The following is an 18,319-nucleotide window of genomic DNA, read 5'->3' as shown; positions in this document are numbered from 1 at the left end:
CTGGGACCAATTCCAAATCTATTCAGGGCTCTTGCACCGGACATGACACACACACACACACACACACACACACACACACACACACACACACACACACACACACACACACACACACATTCCCCTCAGAGACTCACACTACAAGAGCAGGTGTTATTTATCAAACCCATCTTCCAGTCAAGGTATCATATCAAGAACAAAGAACAAAAAGGCTGCATTGGGCCATCTTTATACACACACATGTATATATAAAAATGTTCAACAGAGCAAACATTTGTTCAGGAACAGGACAGTTTCTAAGAAAATTTCACTTTCACAAGGTGCTGTGCTGAAGACGAATGCAGAATGTGGCGGTCACCAGGTTTTAGGCGAAAAAACAAACCGAAAACAAAACACAGGACGCAGAAGAAACTTGTCAGAAATATATTTATTCACTCTAGTAAAATGTCCACGTTGAAAACTGAATGACAGCAACACAGGACTGTTCTAACAGTGAATGGCATTTCGGTTCAAGTTACAATTTTTCAGGGAAACAAATGCTCTTATCAAATAGAAATGAACATTTTAGAAAAGCATACAGGGCAAGCAAGAGAAGAATTTTTTTGCTGTTAACTTAATTAACAGGCTGATTTTTTTATTTTATTTTATTGGCTGACTTGACAGGGCAGTTTCCTCCTTGGCTTTGTGCGTTTAGATACTATGGCATGGCTTGGCAAATGTGCGTGTTATAAATTATTGCCCATATCGCACAAGAAGGGCTTTTTTTACTTGACACATTCATTGCATTTGGAAGAAAGGCGGCTCATTCCTCTCTCTTGCTATTTCACCAGGGTATCAGAAAATAGACGACCAACTGGCTCGAAAACAGCTTACGGAAACACACGTGAGACTTGTTTTGCATCGGCTTTCTGCCTTTAAAACAAAAAAGCAGACAAACCACAGTAACAATGGGCAGAGACGACGATGAGCCTCCTTCACCAGAGGAATGATGCTGCTTCCACCACCATCGTGTTGCCGCCAGAGGTTGTGTCCTCACGCCCTTGGTCGGCGAGCACTGAAGTCAACTCAATAAGCAGGTCACTGCCTGTGGTGCGTTGTGTCTGCCCGACACCGTGCACATGTGTGCGTCGCGTGCCGGGGAGAGGGGGTGGGGGAGGGAGTTGTCTTCTGAGTCGATCGGCTGTGATGGGAGGCGGCTCCAGTGTTTCATTAAGCCGCTGTGATGTGATGCAGCGGCTGGCGGACGGACGGTGGGGGATTACAGGCTGGCGAGCGGGAGGGAGTGTGCGCCGCGTGTCAGTGTTTATCTGCATTTCGCGCACAGATGATGGTGATGTAATTCCATCCTCCTCCGCTGCCGCCGTTTTGCCGACTACCGAGCGCCGATTTGCCTTAAAATTTCTGATCTACGCTCGAGACCCTTTAGACATCAGTTGGGCGACGCAATGACAAGCAGCGTTTGCACGGACTGCGAACATCAAATCATCGTGTCATAGCTGTTGGCTGGCTTAAAACACAAATATAGAGAAACTAATCTTTCAAGTGCTTCAAAAGCAACTGAATTAATAACTAACAAGACTGGACGGAGTGTGTGCTTTGTTGCCTGCTGGAAGAGAGGTGGATTTCTCACTAGGGGTGTGGGGGGAGGGGGAGGGTGGCTGGGCAACATGGCAGAGGTTGCGGGGGAGGGGCATTACTGGAAGGAGGCGCGGAGAGCTCGACCCTTGAGCGGCTGGGGAGGACGGAAGTTCTCCTGCATTGGAGCGTCATCCTTCTCTTTTTCGTTGAACTTCAGGCTGCGGAATTTGGCCATCTGTGAAAATGGAGAAGTCAGTCATGTTATGTCTTTCCCCCGCTGACCTCCTGCGGCTGTCACTCAGCAAAATTGATTGGCCCCAGCCTCTGCGCTGCCGAGTCATCGACTACAAGTCACAAATTCTACGACAGGGAATTTTGCGGCTGAGCAGTTAGTTCCATTCTTTGTGGGCTGAAGGGATTATTTGTGATCTCACCTCGCCTGCAAATTTGAGATTTTGAACAAAATCAGCACACACACAGAAACGCAAATGGAGCAAATGACACGACCACAGTGTTACAGTGAAGCAGGTTCATTGAGTTGCTGCGGGTCCTTATTTAGAATGATTGTAATCTGCTGGGGTTATATTCGGTTCACCTTGGGGTTGCACTTGGGATAAGCCCTGCTACAAACCTGTGAGACTCTCATTGAGTTCCTGGTCAGAAAAAACACTGATGGATGTCCAGGACTTTTAGATTAGACACACAAGTTAGGCCCCTTCAGCAAACTCCTGGCACAACCCTTTTCATGTATGCTTTGACTTGACTGATAGCAGAACATCTACAATGATAAGCACTGGTTATTTGACTTTTTTTTTTTTTAAATACATAAAACAAGTGACATATCTGTTTCCCAGTGCTCAACCAGCCTTACGCTGTGCACTCTAGTCTAAAGGTTATGTCCACACGCCTCACGTGGTTTTCCTGTGACACAAGCTCACCACCATGAAAAGTACCACTGGCCAAGCCGGTGTGAATTTCAACATGAACTCTTTTCATCATATGTTTGAAGCTGGTTGCTTGGTGAAGCTGATTAATGGGTAGCCAAAGGTCTAATGTTTATCTGGGTGGAGGAATTAGAGGCGTTGTCTAATGTGGAGTACACACTGAGGCATTGTCTTTTCAACAAGGTGTCTTGCTACACTTCCCGCTGACTTCCTACATTCACAGACTTGTCTGGTCCATTTTGTGCCCGAGCAGCGGGCGAAACAGCCAGAGGACAATGAACAATTATCGAGCGCTGATGGAACGTGATCGAAAACTTTTTCATCAGTGCTTGATATACGCCGCGACTGGCGCGATATTATGATTTAGCGCACGTTATGCTCAACGTCACCCCGTGCGACAGGTAAAAAAGGTGGTGTTGTCCCGGGTTTCCCGATTCCATCGCAAGCCGATTGGTGCGGAGACAATTTTTTTACCCGGGTCGCTTGCCGGGTTGTTTGATCCGTTTTGTCGCGCGGCTCGGTGAGCAGATTCCACCGCCACCAAATGCCGATTATTTAAAAAAAAAAAACACACGTTTTTTGGGCAGTGGAATTGGGGCTTTAGTAACAACCTCTCAGGTAAATCACGTCCCTCAGAGAGTTGCTCCACTCTCCCAGAAATTAAGCTCTTGATGGCGATCGTAGCCTCAGAGAGGATTTGCAGGACATGCAACTTATTCTAAACTGTGGGGCCGAGGCCAGGCAGGCTGCCTGCCTTACCTGGTCAGAGCTGATGACTATAGGACGTTTGCAGACAATCCAGGTGACGCTCTCCAGCAGAGGTGGAGTGGTCAGGGAGCCCTCATATGTCCAGTATTCCAGGCTTTCGGGTAGCAGAATAGAGGGGTCAAAGCCAGTAAAACTTGCTTGGCTGCCCTGACAGAAGAAAAAATATATAATAAGTGGGAGTTAATACAAAAAAAATACAAATACAATACAAATAAATATAACAAACAATAATATTTGTTCTGCATACTTTATGCTTGATTGCCTCAAAAGCATCCAGGAGCTTCTGTAGATTGGGATTTTCATTTGTGCCAGTCTGCCAAAAACAAAAAAACAAAAACAGCACATCATTGAAACGGTTTATTAATCGCAGTGGCACACTAACACTAACGCACACCACCTGTGGTCTGTCACTAACCTCCAGGAATACTCCGACCACGGCTAGGCCATCAGGCTTGCTGGCAGCCTCGCCAAAGTTTGCATAACTGGTGTTCCAGTGCACCAAGTGGAGCTGGGAACACAAGATGTTTATTATTAAGCATTAAAATTGCACTTCCGGTGCAGTCTCATTGGACTTTTGTCGTTTACAATGGAAAACATGAAAACAAGCTAAATAATTACAGAGGGAAGGTAAGTGGGATGAATTACAAACTTTTGCATACTCTTTAAAAATTTGAACAATTTTTTTGCACTTCTTACTACGTTGAAATCCACAAGCAAAGTTTACCTCAGCAGCATAGTTGACTCCACCCACGGTGTGTTCAGAGCCCCCTTTATCATCCTTTCCCCAGTGGAAATGGAACTGCTTGAGCCTGTAGGTGCCCGTGATGGGTCCATTTGTCAGAGCTGGAAGAACAAACACGTCTCTGATCAAACACTGAACGTGACTGACGCTGCATCAACACCTGATTTTGCACCAACACTGTATAAGTGATGGCCGTGAAATGATAGCAGTACAATGACTTGAAGAGGAATGACCTTTATGGCAGAAAGACACCGTGACAGAAACGGCGTTAGTTCCTGTTGTGCAAGATCAGCTCAGATGGAAGATTATGATCAATGTCCAGGTATTGTTGACATCAAATCTCCATTGTTACGTAATGCATCTATTTGCAGCCTGCCAATATTTGAAACGGTTGCAGATAATCTCACGTATTGTTCTATTCCAACACACATTGCCTTCCCCAAACAGCGGTTTTCTCCCTCCGTCAGTGTCCACAGCCTCGATTAATAAGAGACACAACTGGCCTTGAATAAGTGGCTCAGCGATGCTCACGCTACACCACGAGCAATAGGCACACAGCCCTTGTTTGTTCTTTAGTGGGGTACGGCGGTAAACTGGTGCAGTAGCAGGGATCGAACTGACTGACTCATTAAAGATATTTTCCAAGGAAGGTGAGCATTTTTAATCTTAAAGAAATATAAGCACATTCTAAATCGGCTTGAAAGGGAAAAGAACAGATTGGAGACAAAAAGAAAAGAAAAGGAAAAAATCTGTACAAACGTTCAATTATGTAAATAGAAATATATATTTTTTTAACCTGGCTTTTTGTGAATTAAGACGCTCACGTTTGAAATGTTCCTCTCAAAACCCTGCAGCCACCCCTCACCCTTAAAAAAAACCTGACAATAAGCCTGCATATGCAAATTCAAAACAGGTCATTTTCATGCAACAATAATTCAAATGGCAAAAAACAAAAACCTCAGATCTTTTGTCTGAGGAGAATCGCGTGCGCCACTGAAGACTATACGACTGTGACTAAGACTAGACCCATTTGCGCTGATCCTGCAGGGTGACGCATTTTTGCAGTATCTAGACTGCCTTTGCAAAACCTGCTGCGATTGTCTGTAACGCTCCCATCAGGCCCAATGCCTATTGCCTTTCTTCTACAGCGGCAGCAAAAGACAAAGAAATTCTGCTATGCAAATGAGCAGGGCGCCCACATCAAAAGATGTTAATACAACAGTACCACTGAGGAGAGAGAGAGAAAAAAAAACAACTAACTTGAGGTGTCGGCTTCGTCGTCGTAGGTCACTTGGAAGGAATGTCCGTTGTTGAGAATCTCACGGCTGTTGCTGGGGTCGTACTTCAGGGTGAGCGGCTGCAGCGCCCCGTCGAACGATGCTTCTGCGATGTCAATGGGAGACTGACGGGGTCCGTCGGCAATAGGGTATCCACTAACCCATGTACTTGGTCCTTTAAAATGATATGGAGAAAAATGAATTAAAATGTATGCGCAATCATTGCATTGTCATGTGTATAAAAACGCATTAAAAAAAGGGGGGACAAAACCCTCAGTTCTAAGTCAAATATTTGCATCCTCCCGTGTTCCTATTCATTTACGCAGCTGGTCTTGTGACAGGTTTGTAATGTCACCCTCTCGTCACAGCGTGTATACGTGCAACGAAATAAGCGCCCTCACCGTTGTCTTCTCCGTATCCCCAAGACGGTGCACTTGACATGGTGTCTATAAAGGCGTAATCCCGTCAAAGAGACTCGTTACTCCGGCGCAAGGACGGTCAATGTCCTCCACCTGACGGCCGCGGAGCTTATATAGGGTGAAGGCAGTGCGCGTCGTCACTGTGGGTCTGTTAGTTGGCCACCTGATGTCCACGCAACGATCGGGAGGAGTTTAGATGCGCCGAAACGCCGCTTGCACCGATGGATCAGAGAATCCCTCTGTATCTGTCTGCGTCTAATGAGATGGTTTGCAGTTTTCACACACTACCAGTATTATATCCTGTGTTACACGATGCACACGCAGAGGCGCTGGTTATTTCCCCCACCGACGTAACGGGTTTCACTTGCGCGTCGTGTCGGGAAGTAACGGTATTGCAGTGCGTGTGTGTCCACCGTCCTTTGCGTCTGCTCTAAGGTTGCGCTGTTTTTTTTTCCTGCCGTTATGTTAAAGAAATATTACTTGAACCGGCCACCTTCGCTACTATTCTCTTCTACCTCTCTACTTTTGGAAAAAAATTCTATTCCAAAGTGACTTGCAAATGTCAGATAATGAATAAATATTTTAAGATTCCTTTGAAGTGGGTTAAAAGCATTTTCCCCTATAGTTGTTCATAAAAGTGTGATTAAAGCGTTTTCTGGTTTACGTTAATGAAAGTGTTTCGCAACAGTGTGCAAAGCTTTGATGTGAGAACGAAAAAAAAAAAATTCGACAGCAAAACCATAAATGCGCAAAATTCCTCCATACAGATAAATCGATCGATGTCTCACTTTTAAATGGGGAATTAAAAATCATTCCTCATTAATCAATTTGTCTCTGTTCCACTTGTCGCAGCAGAGTGAAAGAAATCTAAGCTCACTATCATATTATCTTCTCGTTTTCTTAAAACAATTACCGCAAAGGTGTGAATACGTGTGCAGGTTAAACGTCAAAGTGATCGAAGTCGCAACACGGGAGACAAATGGCTTAATCGTAGTGACGTCACCTTTAAGTAGGATTTGCTTTGGTACTTATCTCGTGAGCATGAAGCATCCTCTGAAATCTCTACAACTAGTACACGTTTGTCATACATAGCTTGTTGCATCCACCTGGTTCAATCAAGGGGGGGGGGGGAATACGACGCCGTCATAATGATAACGTTACAATGGGGAATCATTAATCTATTGACAGAATGAACAACACGCATCCTCAATTTGCTTCACAGTGGTAAAACCACTGCGTCATCCACTAGACTTTATGGCTGTTTACTTTTTTTCCCTGAAAATTAACGTCTGTGACAAATACCTGAATATGGCGTTTGTGGTGCAACACTGCCATCTGCTGTTGATTTACGAGAATGTTTATTTTTTTTATTATAAAAAAAAGATATAGAATGGGTACAAATCACTTAAAAGTGCTTCAAAAGAAATAAAATAATTAAATGGCACATTCCAATAAACACAAACTGAAATCATATTTTTTGAAGCATTTATATCTATGATTTATATTATTGAAAAAGCATAAATCTAATGGAGTTATTCACTATTAAAAAACAAAACAAAACAAAAAAAACAACCGAATAATTGATAACTTGAATTTATCGTTTTGACATCTGCCCGTTGCCATCCTAAGGTTGCCGTCCTGTGAGTAAAAAAAAAAAGAAAAAAAATGCATCACATGGCGAGCGGTGTCGCAGGGAAGTGACGTAAGAAGAAGCACGTTTTCTGCAGCGCATGAATTTGTCAACAAACCACCCACAAAACAAGGTCGGTTTTTAGTTTTCTTATATCGGCGAGAATGGTGTTTGCGCGCGGTTTCGTTTTAAATATCTACATAATCTAATAATCGGTGATTATGACAAAAAAAAAATAAAAAAAAAAATCGAGTTTCATTGGTTGAGACGTGGATTATCAGTCAACCTACCCGTTGTTTGCATCTACTGTATCAAACTGAATTGTCTTGACGGTAGTACGCCGTCGCGGTTATCATTTAAAATGTGGCCTTTCCGTATTTGTCTCCAGACTGAGGTGGCAACTGAGCTTGTTTCCGTCAAAGCCACTCAAATCCTTCTTCTGTTCCGATGCTGCCGCATCAAATAAAGCAAATGTTCAACGTCAGTAAATGTTGTTGCTCTCACTAATGCGTCGTCCAAACCTTTTTTGGATCTGAATTTAAGAGCTTGTTGAGAAGCATCCACTCTGGTAAGAAGCTTGCACTTGTGGTCAATGCAGCAGCCATGCCTTTGCTGGAAACCCACGAATCGAGGAAATGGAATGAAATGAACCGTCTTTTGCGTGTCTCTGCCCCGTATGCAGGTAACATGGCAAAGAACAAGCAGAAGGGTAAAAAGCAGAAGAACGTATTTCAAGTCGCAAACAAGCACTTGAAACACAAGAACAAAGCAAAGCCAGTCACAACAGCGCTCAAACACGTAAGACTTGAGAAGTTTCTCTATTTGATATGTAAATACAGGTGCAAACTTTTGAGTATTTACACAGTATATACTATTAAAAGTGAGACCTCTTGAATCACTTTTTTTTTTTTTGATGCATTACACATGGAGTGAAACATTTCAATCTTTGTCAAACTCTTGATTTTAATGTATGCCTGCCTGAGCCCAGTTTCTGCCTTTACAGATCAATAAAGCGAAGAATGAAAAGGTGGAGAACCTAAATAAAATCTTTACCGAAGTCCAGAGGGATGTCAAGAGCGTTTCCAAGTCGGTCGCTCCTGAGCCAAAGAAACAAACGCAGGTACACGGTTTGAACGTCTGAACTTTTACAAAACATTTCACACCATCTAACGTTTGATTGCTCCGAGTCTAAAATAGTAATGATGTATTTTTCTCTCCAGGCTGCGAGAGAACCACCGAAGGAGTCTGTGAATGTGGACAATGCCGCTCAGCTCTTCTCTCAGTTGTAACTGGCTACGAGGTTGGTGGCCTCAGAGGAGTCGGATAACTGATGGAAGAAAGTTGATGTACATTCAGTGGACTTTGATTTAAAGTGGGTACACCACTGGAATTTATAATGAAATGTGGTTATTGAATGCCAACAAGATTTTTTTTTTTTTAATTCTATATATTTGCTGAAAATGTTATGATTTCTTTTGATGGATGAATATTATGTATTGAGTGATGTTTTTTGAAAATGAAAATATTTGAGGAAAATTCTATTTGTTGTTTCTTTTGTGACTAAACCTTTCAGAGATGTTCAATGAAACATTTTTAGAATCATTAACATTAGCAATCAGCAATTTTCAGGATCTTGATGGAGTTAAAACCAAAAAGGCAGACACTCACAATATGTCTGAGGTTTTACCAGTGCTTTTCTCTGAGAAGTGAGTCTGGCCTGAAGTATAGATTTTTCCCCCACCTCCACTAGTGAGCAGTGAGCTGTTATCAGTATGCTGCTGTTGCTGCTGTATCCTGCTGTGGCAGCTTTGACATCATAGGTCACGCTGATTGCCCGTCTCCATGACAACCGTCAACTCTGTCACTCAATAGGGAGCCTGCAAATTAGGCCGTTTTGCAAAACTAATTCATTACCAAGGCAGTCCACTCGGACGTAAAAAAAAAAAAGAATCCTAAAAATAAAAACAAAACCTTTTTACTGGTTCAAAACAGTGCTCTACGCATTTCATGATATAGGAGAATATATATATATATATTTTTTTTTAAAAAGGGTGCAACGAGCTTGCAAACTCCTTCTGCAATGTTCTCGTTGAAGGGGAAAGTGAACAACCTTGTCAATATGGACATCTTTGGTCATATATGCGCAACATCAACAGCTACAGGGCAGGAAATCTGTTTGGAATGCAGCGAAAGTGCTTTCTGTTTGAGGCCATTGGCAGGGAGAATGCAGCAGATGTGATTTTGCGAAGGCAGGTGCTCCCCGCTGTCATCCAGATGACTGCACCACCACACAGGCAGTGGGCTCGCACCAACACTTACCCTGGGGAGGCAGGCACGCACGGTGGCAGGCACACTGAATTTCCAATGTAATCTAAATGCACTGGTTGGGGTTATATTGGAGTTGTCGGATGACTGTTGGATGAGATGGATATTGTTTTTCTCTCGCTTGCTGTTTGTTATGGTAAAAACATTACTGATTCAAATGCCAAAGAGATACAGGGGCACACGGTGCTAATGGCACTCTGAAAAACAGTGAATTAATTTCCATAAATTTACTCAGCAACTGCCTTTGAGGGGGGGAAAAAAAAACTAGGTGTGCAATTTACAAAAAAAATTAAGTCTCTGAACCCATTCATTTTTTCTCCTCCAATGTACCGCAATTAAAGGCAACATTGAGAGCACTGGCAGGGGAAGCAAACGTCCACAAGATGGTGCTCAGGCTGGACTAATCAATATGCATGTGACAAGCAAGGCAGTGTGTGAGAGAGAGTTTGTGGTTATAGAGAGGAAGAGGCGCTGGGTTTGCTGAATGCCAATAAGAAGCTGAACAGCCATTTCCAGCATGTCATTCCCCCTACGCAGCTGGATATTTGACTTATGCTGAATTTTTTTCTCCCTTATCTGAGAAGAAATGCAGCAGGAAAAAAGTAAAAAGATTTGCAGCACCTGAACCTCCTCTCTGAAGGAAAGGCTGTGATGTTTTTTCTTTTAATCTCTTTCTATTAGGCCGCCTGAATAAATGAATGAAGGCCTCAAGTTTGAAGGACGGGTATTACCAGCTTGACTGTCCCATTGAAATATGCATTTAAATAATAAATGGCCTTTTAACAGCTTGGCCCTGCTCCATCCGTCAAAAGAGAATATGGTGAATTATTCAAAGTAAGATGCCGCCTTCGCCGCTGCCGTCACTGCTGAATACCACAGACTGTAATTACTTAAAAAAAAAAAAAAAGTTCAAGTGCTCCTTATACAAGATGTGACAGAATGTTATTTTATTTTTTCACGTGGCCATTGAAAACAAATGCACATTCGCGATATAACTATCACTCCTACTAACCATTCACACTTAAATTGCAGGTGGAGTTTTAAGGTGCAGGTGGATTTTCATCTTAACCTTAGATGCCGGTGATATAAACGGACAAAATCAGATTTCATTCCATTCATTTCAAACTCCTTTCTAAAAGAAAACAAACAAACAGTAATGAACCAGCTCTAAAATACTTTTGGTTTTGATTCATTAATCACATTCAGGCAATTCAGCAACCACACAAACGTTGGCCAGCTCATACAAGGGGTTGCACAGCCGACCACACCCTGAACTTTCTGGATGTGGAAAACACACACAAGCATGCACACACAAAAACAACAGCCTCTGCAGTTCAGTTTTCATCTGCAAAAACCACCAGAGCGTCAAGTGACTGCAAGCTGTTTGGCTCGTAAGCGTTGAAATAGGCTCTATACTTGAGGGAACACATCACACACTGAGATTATTTTTCCCCCTTTAAATTATTATTTATATTGCTTTTCTTAAAGAGAAAAAAAGAAGGAAATTCCCGGGACATTGCTGGAGCAACCGACGAGGTCCCACCTCTGGCCCCCCGCCGGTGGTCCTGGGTCTGCACGCAGGAGGAAGAGAAGCAGTGCAGAGACTATCTGCAAGAGAAACACATAGCTGGAGAAGGAGATTTCTGCTGCATCTGTCAAGATGCATGAACACAGTGCATCTGTTCATCCCCTCCTCCTTTGTTGGATGCCAGCATCTGAAAACATGGCTCTCTAAAGCCCTGCCGCACTCATTTCTGCCTCCTGTCTCTCTGCATTTACTCTCTCTCTCTCTCTCACACACACACACGCACACGCACACGCACACACACACACACACACACACACACACACACACACACACGTGTTGAAAGGCAGCGAAACATGCTCAGATTTGATGTCACAGCAGGGCTTTTGGCTTCTTCCCAAAGTGAAAGAGACTTGGAAAGTCTTCACTATGTAGACTCTGAGAAAAAAAAATCCCCAATTCATTATCTTAAATGTGAACAACACACTATTTTTCACTAAGTAGGCAACTTGAATAAATGCAAATATTTTTTTTGTTTGCTGTTGTGTTCTTGCAAATGATTGTCAGTTGTCTTCTATTCATCTATCCACAGTATAAGGGAACAGCGTCGGGTGCAATAATCTTGCTCCTGTGCTGACATCATGCAAATGCAGTCATTATTTCCCTGCAGGTAGCAGAATCTTTTATCTGCCTCATGACGCACCATTGTTGTTGCCAATGAATGTCCCATTAGTGCACGCGTTCCAAGTTCGTGATTCATTTACAAAAACAAACAAACAAAAAAGGTAAAATAGAATAAAATGCAGCAATACAAGTAATGAACTGTGCAAAAACCCATCTGGATTCCATTTTCTACTTTGCAACAGCATTAATGGTGTTGCGCTCACATTTGCATGCGGTGTGAGTTGCAGCGCGCTGTCTCAGTGTGAATACTGGATTTATTTGGAGCAGAATTACCACCAACAACACATTTATTCGGATATGGAAACTTCTATGTGGAAAACATGAGACCTTCATTCTCTCTTCAACTCTTCGTCTTCATTTCTGTCACATGATTTTTTTTTTTTCTATAGGCGATGGTCCGTCACACGAGACTCAGACAGTCCAGGGTAGTTATTATCTTCTCTTTGACTTTAAAGTTGCGCGTGGGCCTGGTTACACTGTTATGTCTGACCTTTGTAAAGGTTGCAGACATTTTAGAAAGCCACATTTTGTTTAGAAAGGCACAAACCACCGCTGATTAAAGCGCACTCTTTTTGCATTCTGCATCTGAAATCTTATAATAACAAAAACTACATACCAGAACAGGAAAAAGAAATGTCTCTCTCCCAATGCCTGTTAGAAATTTAAAAGGAAAGCCAGTTCAGCTTGTGAAGGAAGGAAAAGAGCAAGAACCAGCATAAACTCTCAATCAACCCTCAGTCATCATGAAATAAATATGAGCAAAAAGAATAGAAATGATGAGAGATTAACTGTTAAATTCATTTTTTGTGGCCAAAACATGAAGAATTGCCGATTGGTCTAGTTTGGAAAAAAGCCTCGAGAGAGAAATCAATCCTCCGTCACTGAAAGCTGCGATAACCGAGAAATACGTGAAAAGCATTGTGCAATCAGAACAGCTCACGCTGACATTTTCCTTCCTCATGGCATCCTGAACAAAAGCAAGTCTTTGGCCGAGACACTGGTCATCATTCTCCCCACATGCACTGATTGCATCAGGTTCCTTCTTTAAAACGGATGAACAGTATCGTGTCCACTTCCCCTTCCTGTGGAAGTCAAGTCTGTTTGTGTGTGTGTGTGTGTGTGTGTGTGTGTGTGTTGGGAGGATGGAGGAAGAGACATCTCCCCTCACGCTAACCTCGCTTCAGTGCAGCCGCTTCACAGTCTGCACAGAATCAATCCGTTCTGAGTTATGGGCAGCCGTCATGACGGCAGAGCGATTTTTTTTCTTCTTCCGTTTTTGGCATGCCACACAGACCCCTCCCCCACCTCCTCCCTCTCCCAACTCTTCCATAATAGACAAAGAGATGGAATCAATAGGCAATTTGGCTTCGGAATGAGGCTCGAATGAAAAATTCATTTCAATCTCCTCCTTCCAGTCTGGGGGAGCATGATGAACACTCACGACTGGTACAGTAAAGAAGCAAATCCTTCATCGCTCGTACGTGCACGGCCAACTCTGGCTGGGCAGACACCGCTGCAGGCCTGCATGGCTGCCACCTATATGTTTTTAGTCTGCACATGATGAATCTTCCTCCTGACCTTCGTTTTGCATTGAGAGAAATTGTCACGACTGCCATCTAAGACATGCATGCTCAGTTTTATGTCATTTCAGTACGACACAAAAGGCAGAAAAAAAACTCATCCATTTCCTGGAGGTGTATGGTAACTTTGCAAAACTTCGTATGGACATTTATTTCAGGCTGGGGGCAAAATTTGGCCTGGCTCAAGTAAAATTTTCAAGTAAGTATTCAAAGTGCAGAGAAGGTGACAGGAGAAGGGAAGGAGCAGAGTCAGTCACGCAGACCTGAAGGGTTTTTCCTGTCTGCCACCGACTCACTGCGTGTAATTACACCCTGACAATTCCACACCGTGTCATCCGTCGCCCATTGAGATGCATAACAACTTTCAGGTCTGTCTCCATGGAGAGCCGTTGGGGGGAGAAAGCAGCGAGGCTGCAGGATCGGCCACTGTGCTCGAGGCCCCCTCACCCCCGCTGCTGCAACGGCAGCAACAGCAGAGACTCAATTACGAAGCGACAACTCAAGGCACAAAGTCACAGACTCAAAATAATCTCACAAACAGGTCCTCCCCGTTTATGTCCCTCCCCCGCACCTCACCTTGTCTCCCGAGTCAGACACTCGTTATGAAAGGCATAGAAGACACAGACGAGTCTCATCTGTCTTTCTAGAGGCTCCCAAGGTCACGATCGGCCCAAAGGCGACTGACAACTCTCCATCTGGATCGCACTGTGTGGTCGATTGAGGGTGATTACTGCAGATATGGACAGAGTGTGAGGTGGCCCTGCGCTGCTGTACTGAAAATGTGGATCGGTCCCTTCCGTGTCGCCATTCACAAGAACTTCCACCACTGGAGGCAACATCTTTCTTTTTGTTGCTGTTCCACTGTGAGGAAGCTACTGGCAAGCTGAATCTGCAACGCCTCATCCTTTATTGTCACAGCTACACAAAAGCCCCTTTTGAGAAGGAAAAATCAGGAGGCTTAATTCTAATTTTCAACGCTGACGCCCCCATTATAGGCAACGGTCCAATTGATTTATTATTTTTGTAGCTTAAGCAGGAAAGAAAAAAACCCAGCTCATTAAGCATCCCGTGGCAATATAAATGTAAATGTGGAACGCTGCAGAAATGGAGGTTTTTCCTTCTTGTTGTATTACCAGAATTGAAACAACTGAAACGGACGCATTTATTTTAAAAAATGAAGCGTGTCATGCAAATATGGATGGCCTGAGCCTGTTATTCACACTAATTAATGGCTCATTAACAGCAGCTTGACCTCTGAATGCATTTTGTTGAGGCTTCGTGAGGCTGAAAACGCGGCACCAAAGCCCAAATTACCTCATTATGCTTTCAGTCTTAATTGATAACAAAAAGTGCTTGTGGTAAACGAGTAGAAGCGCATAGCATCGCTGGAGTGGCTGAATTCACGCTTTGCTACGTTTTAATCCAAGTTTACCAGCTGGGCGCAGTCACGTTCTGGCCTTATTACCGCAGATTGGCTGGGCGGCGGCAGCATCGGGCCCCTCATTAACCTGCCGGCCTCACCTTCTGCTGTGGACAAATGGAGGAGGATTTCAATCTGCCAGCTGTTGCCGTGCCGCCAACCTGTGCAAAATCAGCGATGGGGCACCAGACACTTTTCCTTTCGAGTGTTTCCGCCAAACTCCCTTTCATGAGATGACGTTTAACTGATGAAGAAACTGATACAGGATGAGCAGAGGCTGAAAAACTAAATAAATCAAAGGAAGATTCTTAACCTGCTGATGGATGCTGCTCGTATTTATCCTGCTACAGGTGGCCTTCTATGTGTCACCAGGACCAATAAGAAGATGGTGATAGGAGGAAGCATCCGACGAGATGACAGACCGCCGTAATGCTCTCTGCTTTTTCTGACGACTGACGTTAATTTGACAAGTATTCAAACGCAACTTGCTTAAAATGTCACCGCAGCAGCACGCAGGCTCACAGGCCGTGCAATCGATGACACCAATCACAATTAAACTCGGGGGGGTAAAGAGTTGCCTTGTTTGTTGTGAGCAGCTCCGAAGTGGCAGGATACAGACCACAACAATGTTGACGGATGTCAACCAAACTATGCTAAAAAGTCTCCACAGAAACCCCTCAAACCTCCCGCTACATTTATATTGTGAAATAAAGCATCAAAACGATCTGTTAAACATGACATGAAACCTTTTATTGAGCTGTAAGAACACAAAACATGAACGTTCCTATCCGTACATTTTTTTTTTTTGTAAATGAAGCCAAAAAAATACAAAGTTACAGTAAAACATGCCTTTGATAAAAAATATCTTTACAAATAAATGTACATCTCTATACAGTGTCAGTTGTCTGTCACACGTCCCTACAGGAGCCAGAGTTCTGGTTCAAGGCGCCGCCTATCAGACCGCCAGTGTGTCATTTCACTGATGTCGAGCAGAATGGAATCCTCCACGTGTCTCCTCATGTGGAACACTGACACGGCGATGGATATTTACAGGAGAAAAATTAAAAGAGCACGAAATGTCCAAAGTGACCCAGATAAATTACAACATTTAAACGCCATGTGGGTTTTTCTCTTTTTTTTTTTTTTAAAGTCGCAAATGATTTGACACGTCACCACTGTTCATTGAACAACAGGCTATACCAGCAAAAAGATAAAAGAGGAGAAGGCCCATTTTCATCATTTAGGCTTGTGTTTTTTTTTTCTTCTTCTGTAAATACAAAAATAGTGCTAAATATTACACACCGTCGTCGCTCTCCGCACTCCAGTCTCGGGTTTGATGGGTCGCCCCCCCAAAAAATAACGACAATGCAAAGCAACGTAAACAATCTGCTCGCTCTGAGGGGGAGCTGAAGCAAACAAGTTCAACTCCATTACTCCCTTCTCCCCAGCCACCACCCTCAGGTGTAATGGGGGTGAAGGGTGTAATAGAGGTGAAGGCAATTCCACTTAGGGTGCCCATTGGTTAAATTGAATTATTCAGGTTGCTAATCCACAGTTTTCATTTGTTCAAGGTGAGTCAAGGTCAAATAAGACAATGAAGATGTCTGCGGAAATGTTGGCGCTAATTTAACTTGTACTTCAATTGACTGCAATCTCATGGGAAATCTATACATAAAATAAATAAATACAGAAATAAATGCAAAAATGAAAGGAATTGTTGCTCACAGGTCAACTCTTTGGATGGATTATGATTCTGGAGATTAAATTTTGTTAATCCACAAAGGATGGCTAATCTGGGACGGATAATCTGGGATTGCTGGTGGTTTTCCAAGAACAAAAGGTGTTGACACACACCTCTAGTTCAATGATGATACAAGAGAAACATTTGGTCACACCTGGCGTCGACAGCTGCAGCTCCTTAACTGCCATTCTCTCCTGACATGAGCATCAGTTTGGCCAAAATGCACAATAAAAGATCCTCCTGCTTCTCGAGCCAGGTAGGGTCTGGAATGTGGGATGGAAAAAAACGCCACGTGGCATTTTGCGTCAAAACTGGATGAAGAATGATGTTTCTGAGCTAGAACAACTCATTTTCTGAAAAAACAAAAAAATAAAACGAGAACAACTGGAATTACAGTTCAAACACATTTCATGGAGCAGCAGCAACAATCAACCATCACAGTTTTCTTTTCTTTTTTTAGAAATTTCCCAATGGAAATTATTGGAACGAACGAGACACAGACCGCGCAGGATGAGGCGAACCCAGTTTGAACTTTAACAGATTTTCTTTAAAGAGCACGTGCTATTTTGCTTTGTGCTGCACAGTTGGGCATCTTTCAAAAAGTACATCTCTAGTCCACAATACAAGTCTTCTCTCCCTCCCGCACCCCTTCCCCCCTTTCCACAGACCATCTTCTGTATCTTCAAAGTGATGACGAGCTCTAACGCCGCAGGCCGAGGGAGGGTGGTGGGGGTGGAGGGGTGTCTGCCGTCCCATCCTGAAGTCACAGAGGGTAAAACTGATCAAAAAAAATACATTCTAAGACTCTGGCGAACAACTCCTCCTCCAACATGGGATCCTTTTTTATACTACTAATCTGATGGGGATTAGTTAGCGTTTTATAGCTTGTCCACTTTGAACGGCCTCAGACATAACTTTGGAAGCGTGGAAATATTCGCCAGTAGCCGGAGCTACAGCCGTAATCCCTCCGGACATGATTTACAGAGGTTATTCCTAAAGTGATTTTCTCTCCCTGCTGGGGCCAACAAGCAGAACATTCATATATTCTAGCACAGCTGGCACAGAGATTTTGACGTTTTAAATCCATGAGCAGTGAATTATTATTTTTTTCTTGCTGCTGGGGTTGCACAAAATGTCGGCCCCTCCAATTTTTTTTATTTATTTTTTTTACAGCGTGTAGCTCAATAAATTGAATTTCTGTTGTCACTAATGTTGCCTCCATTTTTTTCTGCCCCACCTTGCTTGAGCATGAGCCATTCTGATTAAAGGAATGCAGTTTGGGGAAAGTTGGAATTCTTCAGTGTCACACACACACATGCATGCACACGCACACACCTTACCTGATTTCAGTTGTCTATGTCCGATACGTGGTTCTCTATCTGGAAAGGAGAGCAGATTTAAAACCCAGCACACCAAAGCCGTCGTCATATTTTCCTGAGAAAAGACGGCCCATCCTGCAGTATCTCCAACTGGCCAGCAAAAATACATTTTCTGCCTGCGCCACTGGTGTGTGAGCACCCTTTTGTAGCTCGGCTCTGAGATTAAACTGGAGAGAAAAAAAAGAACTGAAATAAAAGACATGTGGAAGCAAAAACGAAAATTATTTTTGGCCGGAGGAAAACACTTCCAAGTTATGAAATGAATGTTTTGTGAGTGAGCTAATAATCTTACGGATCTAATCACTGAATG

At 43.3% G+C, this 18,319-nt stretch overlaps 3 protein-coding genes across 14 annotated transcripts in view; 1 reads left to right on the top strand and 2 right to left on the bottom strand.

The window, feature by feature from the left end:
- Nucleotides 1-405: 405 nt before the first annotated feature.
- LOC142902539 (carbonic anhydrase 1-like) lies at nucleotides 406-6,244 on the bottom strand. The gene is made up of 7 exons (XM_076047719.1): nucleotides 5,708-6,244; nucleotides 5,290-5,481; nucleotides 4,012-4,130; nucleotides 3,703-3,795; nucleotides 3,535-3,600; nucleotides 3,279-3,434; nucleotides 406-1,810 (listed from the first exon to the last, which is right to left on the bottom strand). The coding sequence occupies exons 1-7, from the start codon at nucleotides 5,745-5,747 to the stop codon at nucleotides 1,691-1,693; spliced, it is 786 nt and encodes a 261-aa protein (XP_075903834.1). The 5' UTR covers nucleotides 5,748-6,244; the 3' UTR covers nucleotides 406-1,690.
- The window catches only part of rbis (ribosomal biogenesis factor), a 123,322-nt gene continuing 109,451 nt past the window's right edge, over nucleotides 4,449-18,319 (top strand). For 2 of the 4 annotated variants that reach the window (XM_076047721.1, XM_076047722.1), the window contains exons 1-4: nucleotides 7,355-7,488; nucleotides 8,038-8,153; nucleotides 8,359-8,475; nucleotides 8,576-8,653. In XM_076047721.1, the coding sequence (XP_075903836.1) occupies nucleotides 8,043-8,153; nucleotides 8,359-8,475; nucleotides 8,576-8,644 (297 nt within the window). In that variant the 5' untranslated portion in view covers nucleotides 7,355-7,488; nucleotides 8,038-8,042 and the 3' untranslated portion in view covers nucleotides 8,645-8,653. Of the gene's footprint in view, nucleotides 4,680-7,354; nucleotides 7,489-8,037; nucleotides 8,154-8,358; nucleotides 8,476-8,575; nucleotides 9,931-18,319 lie in introns of those variants that run through there. The other 2 variants (XM_076047723.1, XM_076047720.1) reach the window with 2 other exon arrangements.
- Nucleotides 15,618-18,319, bottom strand: part of ralyl (RALY RNA binding protein like) — a 96,815-nt gene continuing 94,113 nt past the window's right edge. For all 9 annotated transcript variants that reach the window (XM_076047709.1, XM_076047710.1, XM_076047713.1 and 6 more), the window contains 2 exons: nucleotides 17,971-18,009; nucleotides 15,618-17,387 (listed from right to left, as the gene is read on the bottom strand). In XM_076047709.1, the coding sequence (XP_075903824.1) occupies nucleotides 17,977-18,009 (33 nt within the window). In that variant the 3' untranslated portion in view covers nucleotides 15,618-17,387; nucleotides 17,971-17,976. The remainder of the gene's footprint in view (nucleotides 17,388-17,970; nucleotides 18,010-18,319) is intronic.

Source organism: Nelusetta ayraudi, unplaced genomic scaffold (genome assembly GCF_046127955.1).
Source record: "Nelusetta ayraudi isolate G7.1 ecotype Tasmania unplaced genomic scaffold, CSIRO-AGI_Nayr_v1 ptg000094l, whole genome shotgun sequence".
In the NCBI taxonomy this organism is placed as follows: Eukaryota; Metazoa; Chordata; class Actinopteri; order Tetraodontiformes; family Monacanthidae; genus Nelusetta; species Nelusetta ayraudi.
Note: the sequence above shows the minus strand (reverse complement) of the source record. Positions and strands in the feature narration are given on the sequence as shown.

What these genes read in the sequence shown, in the direction of transcription:
- LOC142902539 (XM_076047719.1), bottom strand. Translation starts at nt 5,747, where the DNA reads ATGTCAAGTGCACCGTCTTGGGGATACGGAGAAGACAACG. An exon ending in GGGATACGGAGAAGACAACG is followed by an intron (nt 5,482 to 5,707) that starts GTGAGGGCGCTT and finishes ATCATTTTAAAG; the next exon opens with GACCAAGTACATGGGTTAGT. An exon ending in GAGTCAACTATGCTGCTGAG is followed by an intron (nt 3,796 to 4,011) that starts GTAAACTTTGCT and finishes TTGTGTTCCCAG; the next exon opens with CTCCACTTGGTGCACTGGAA.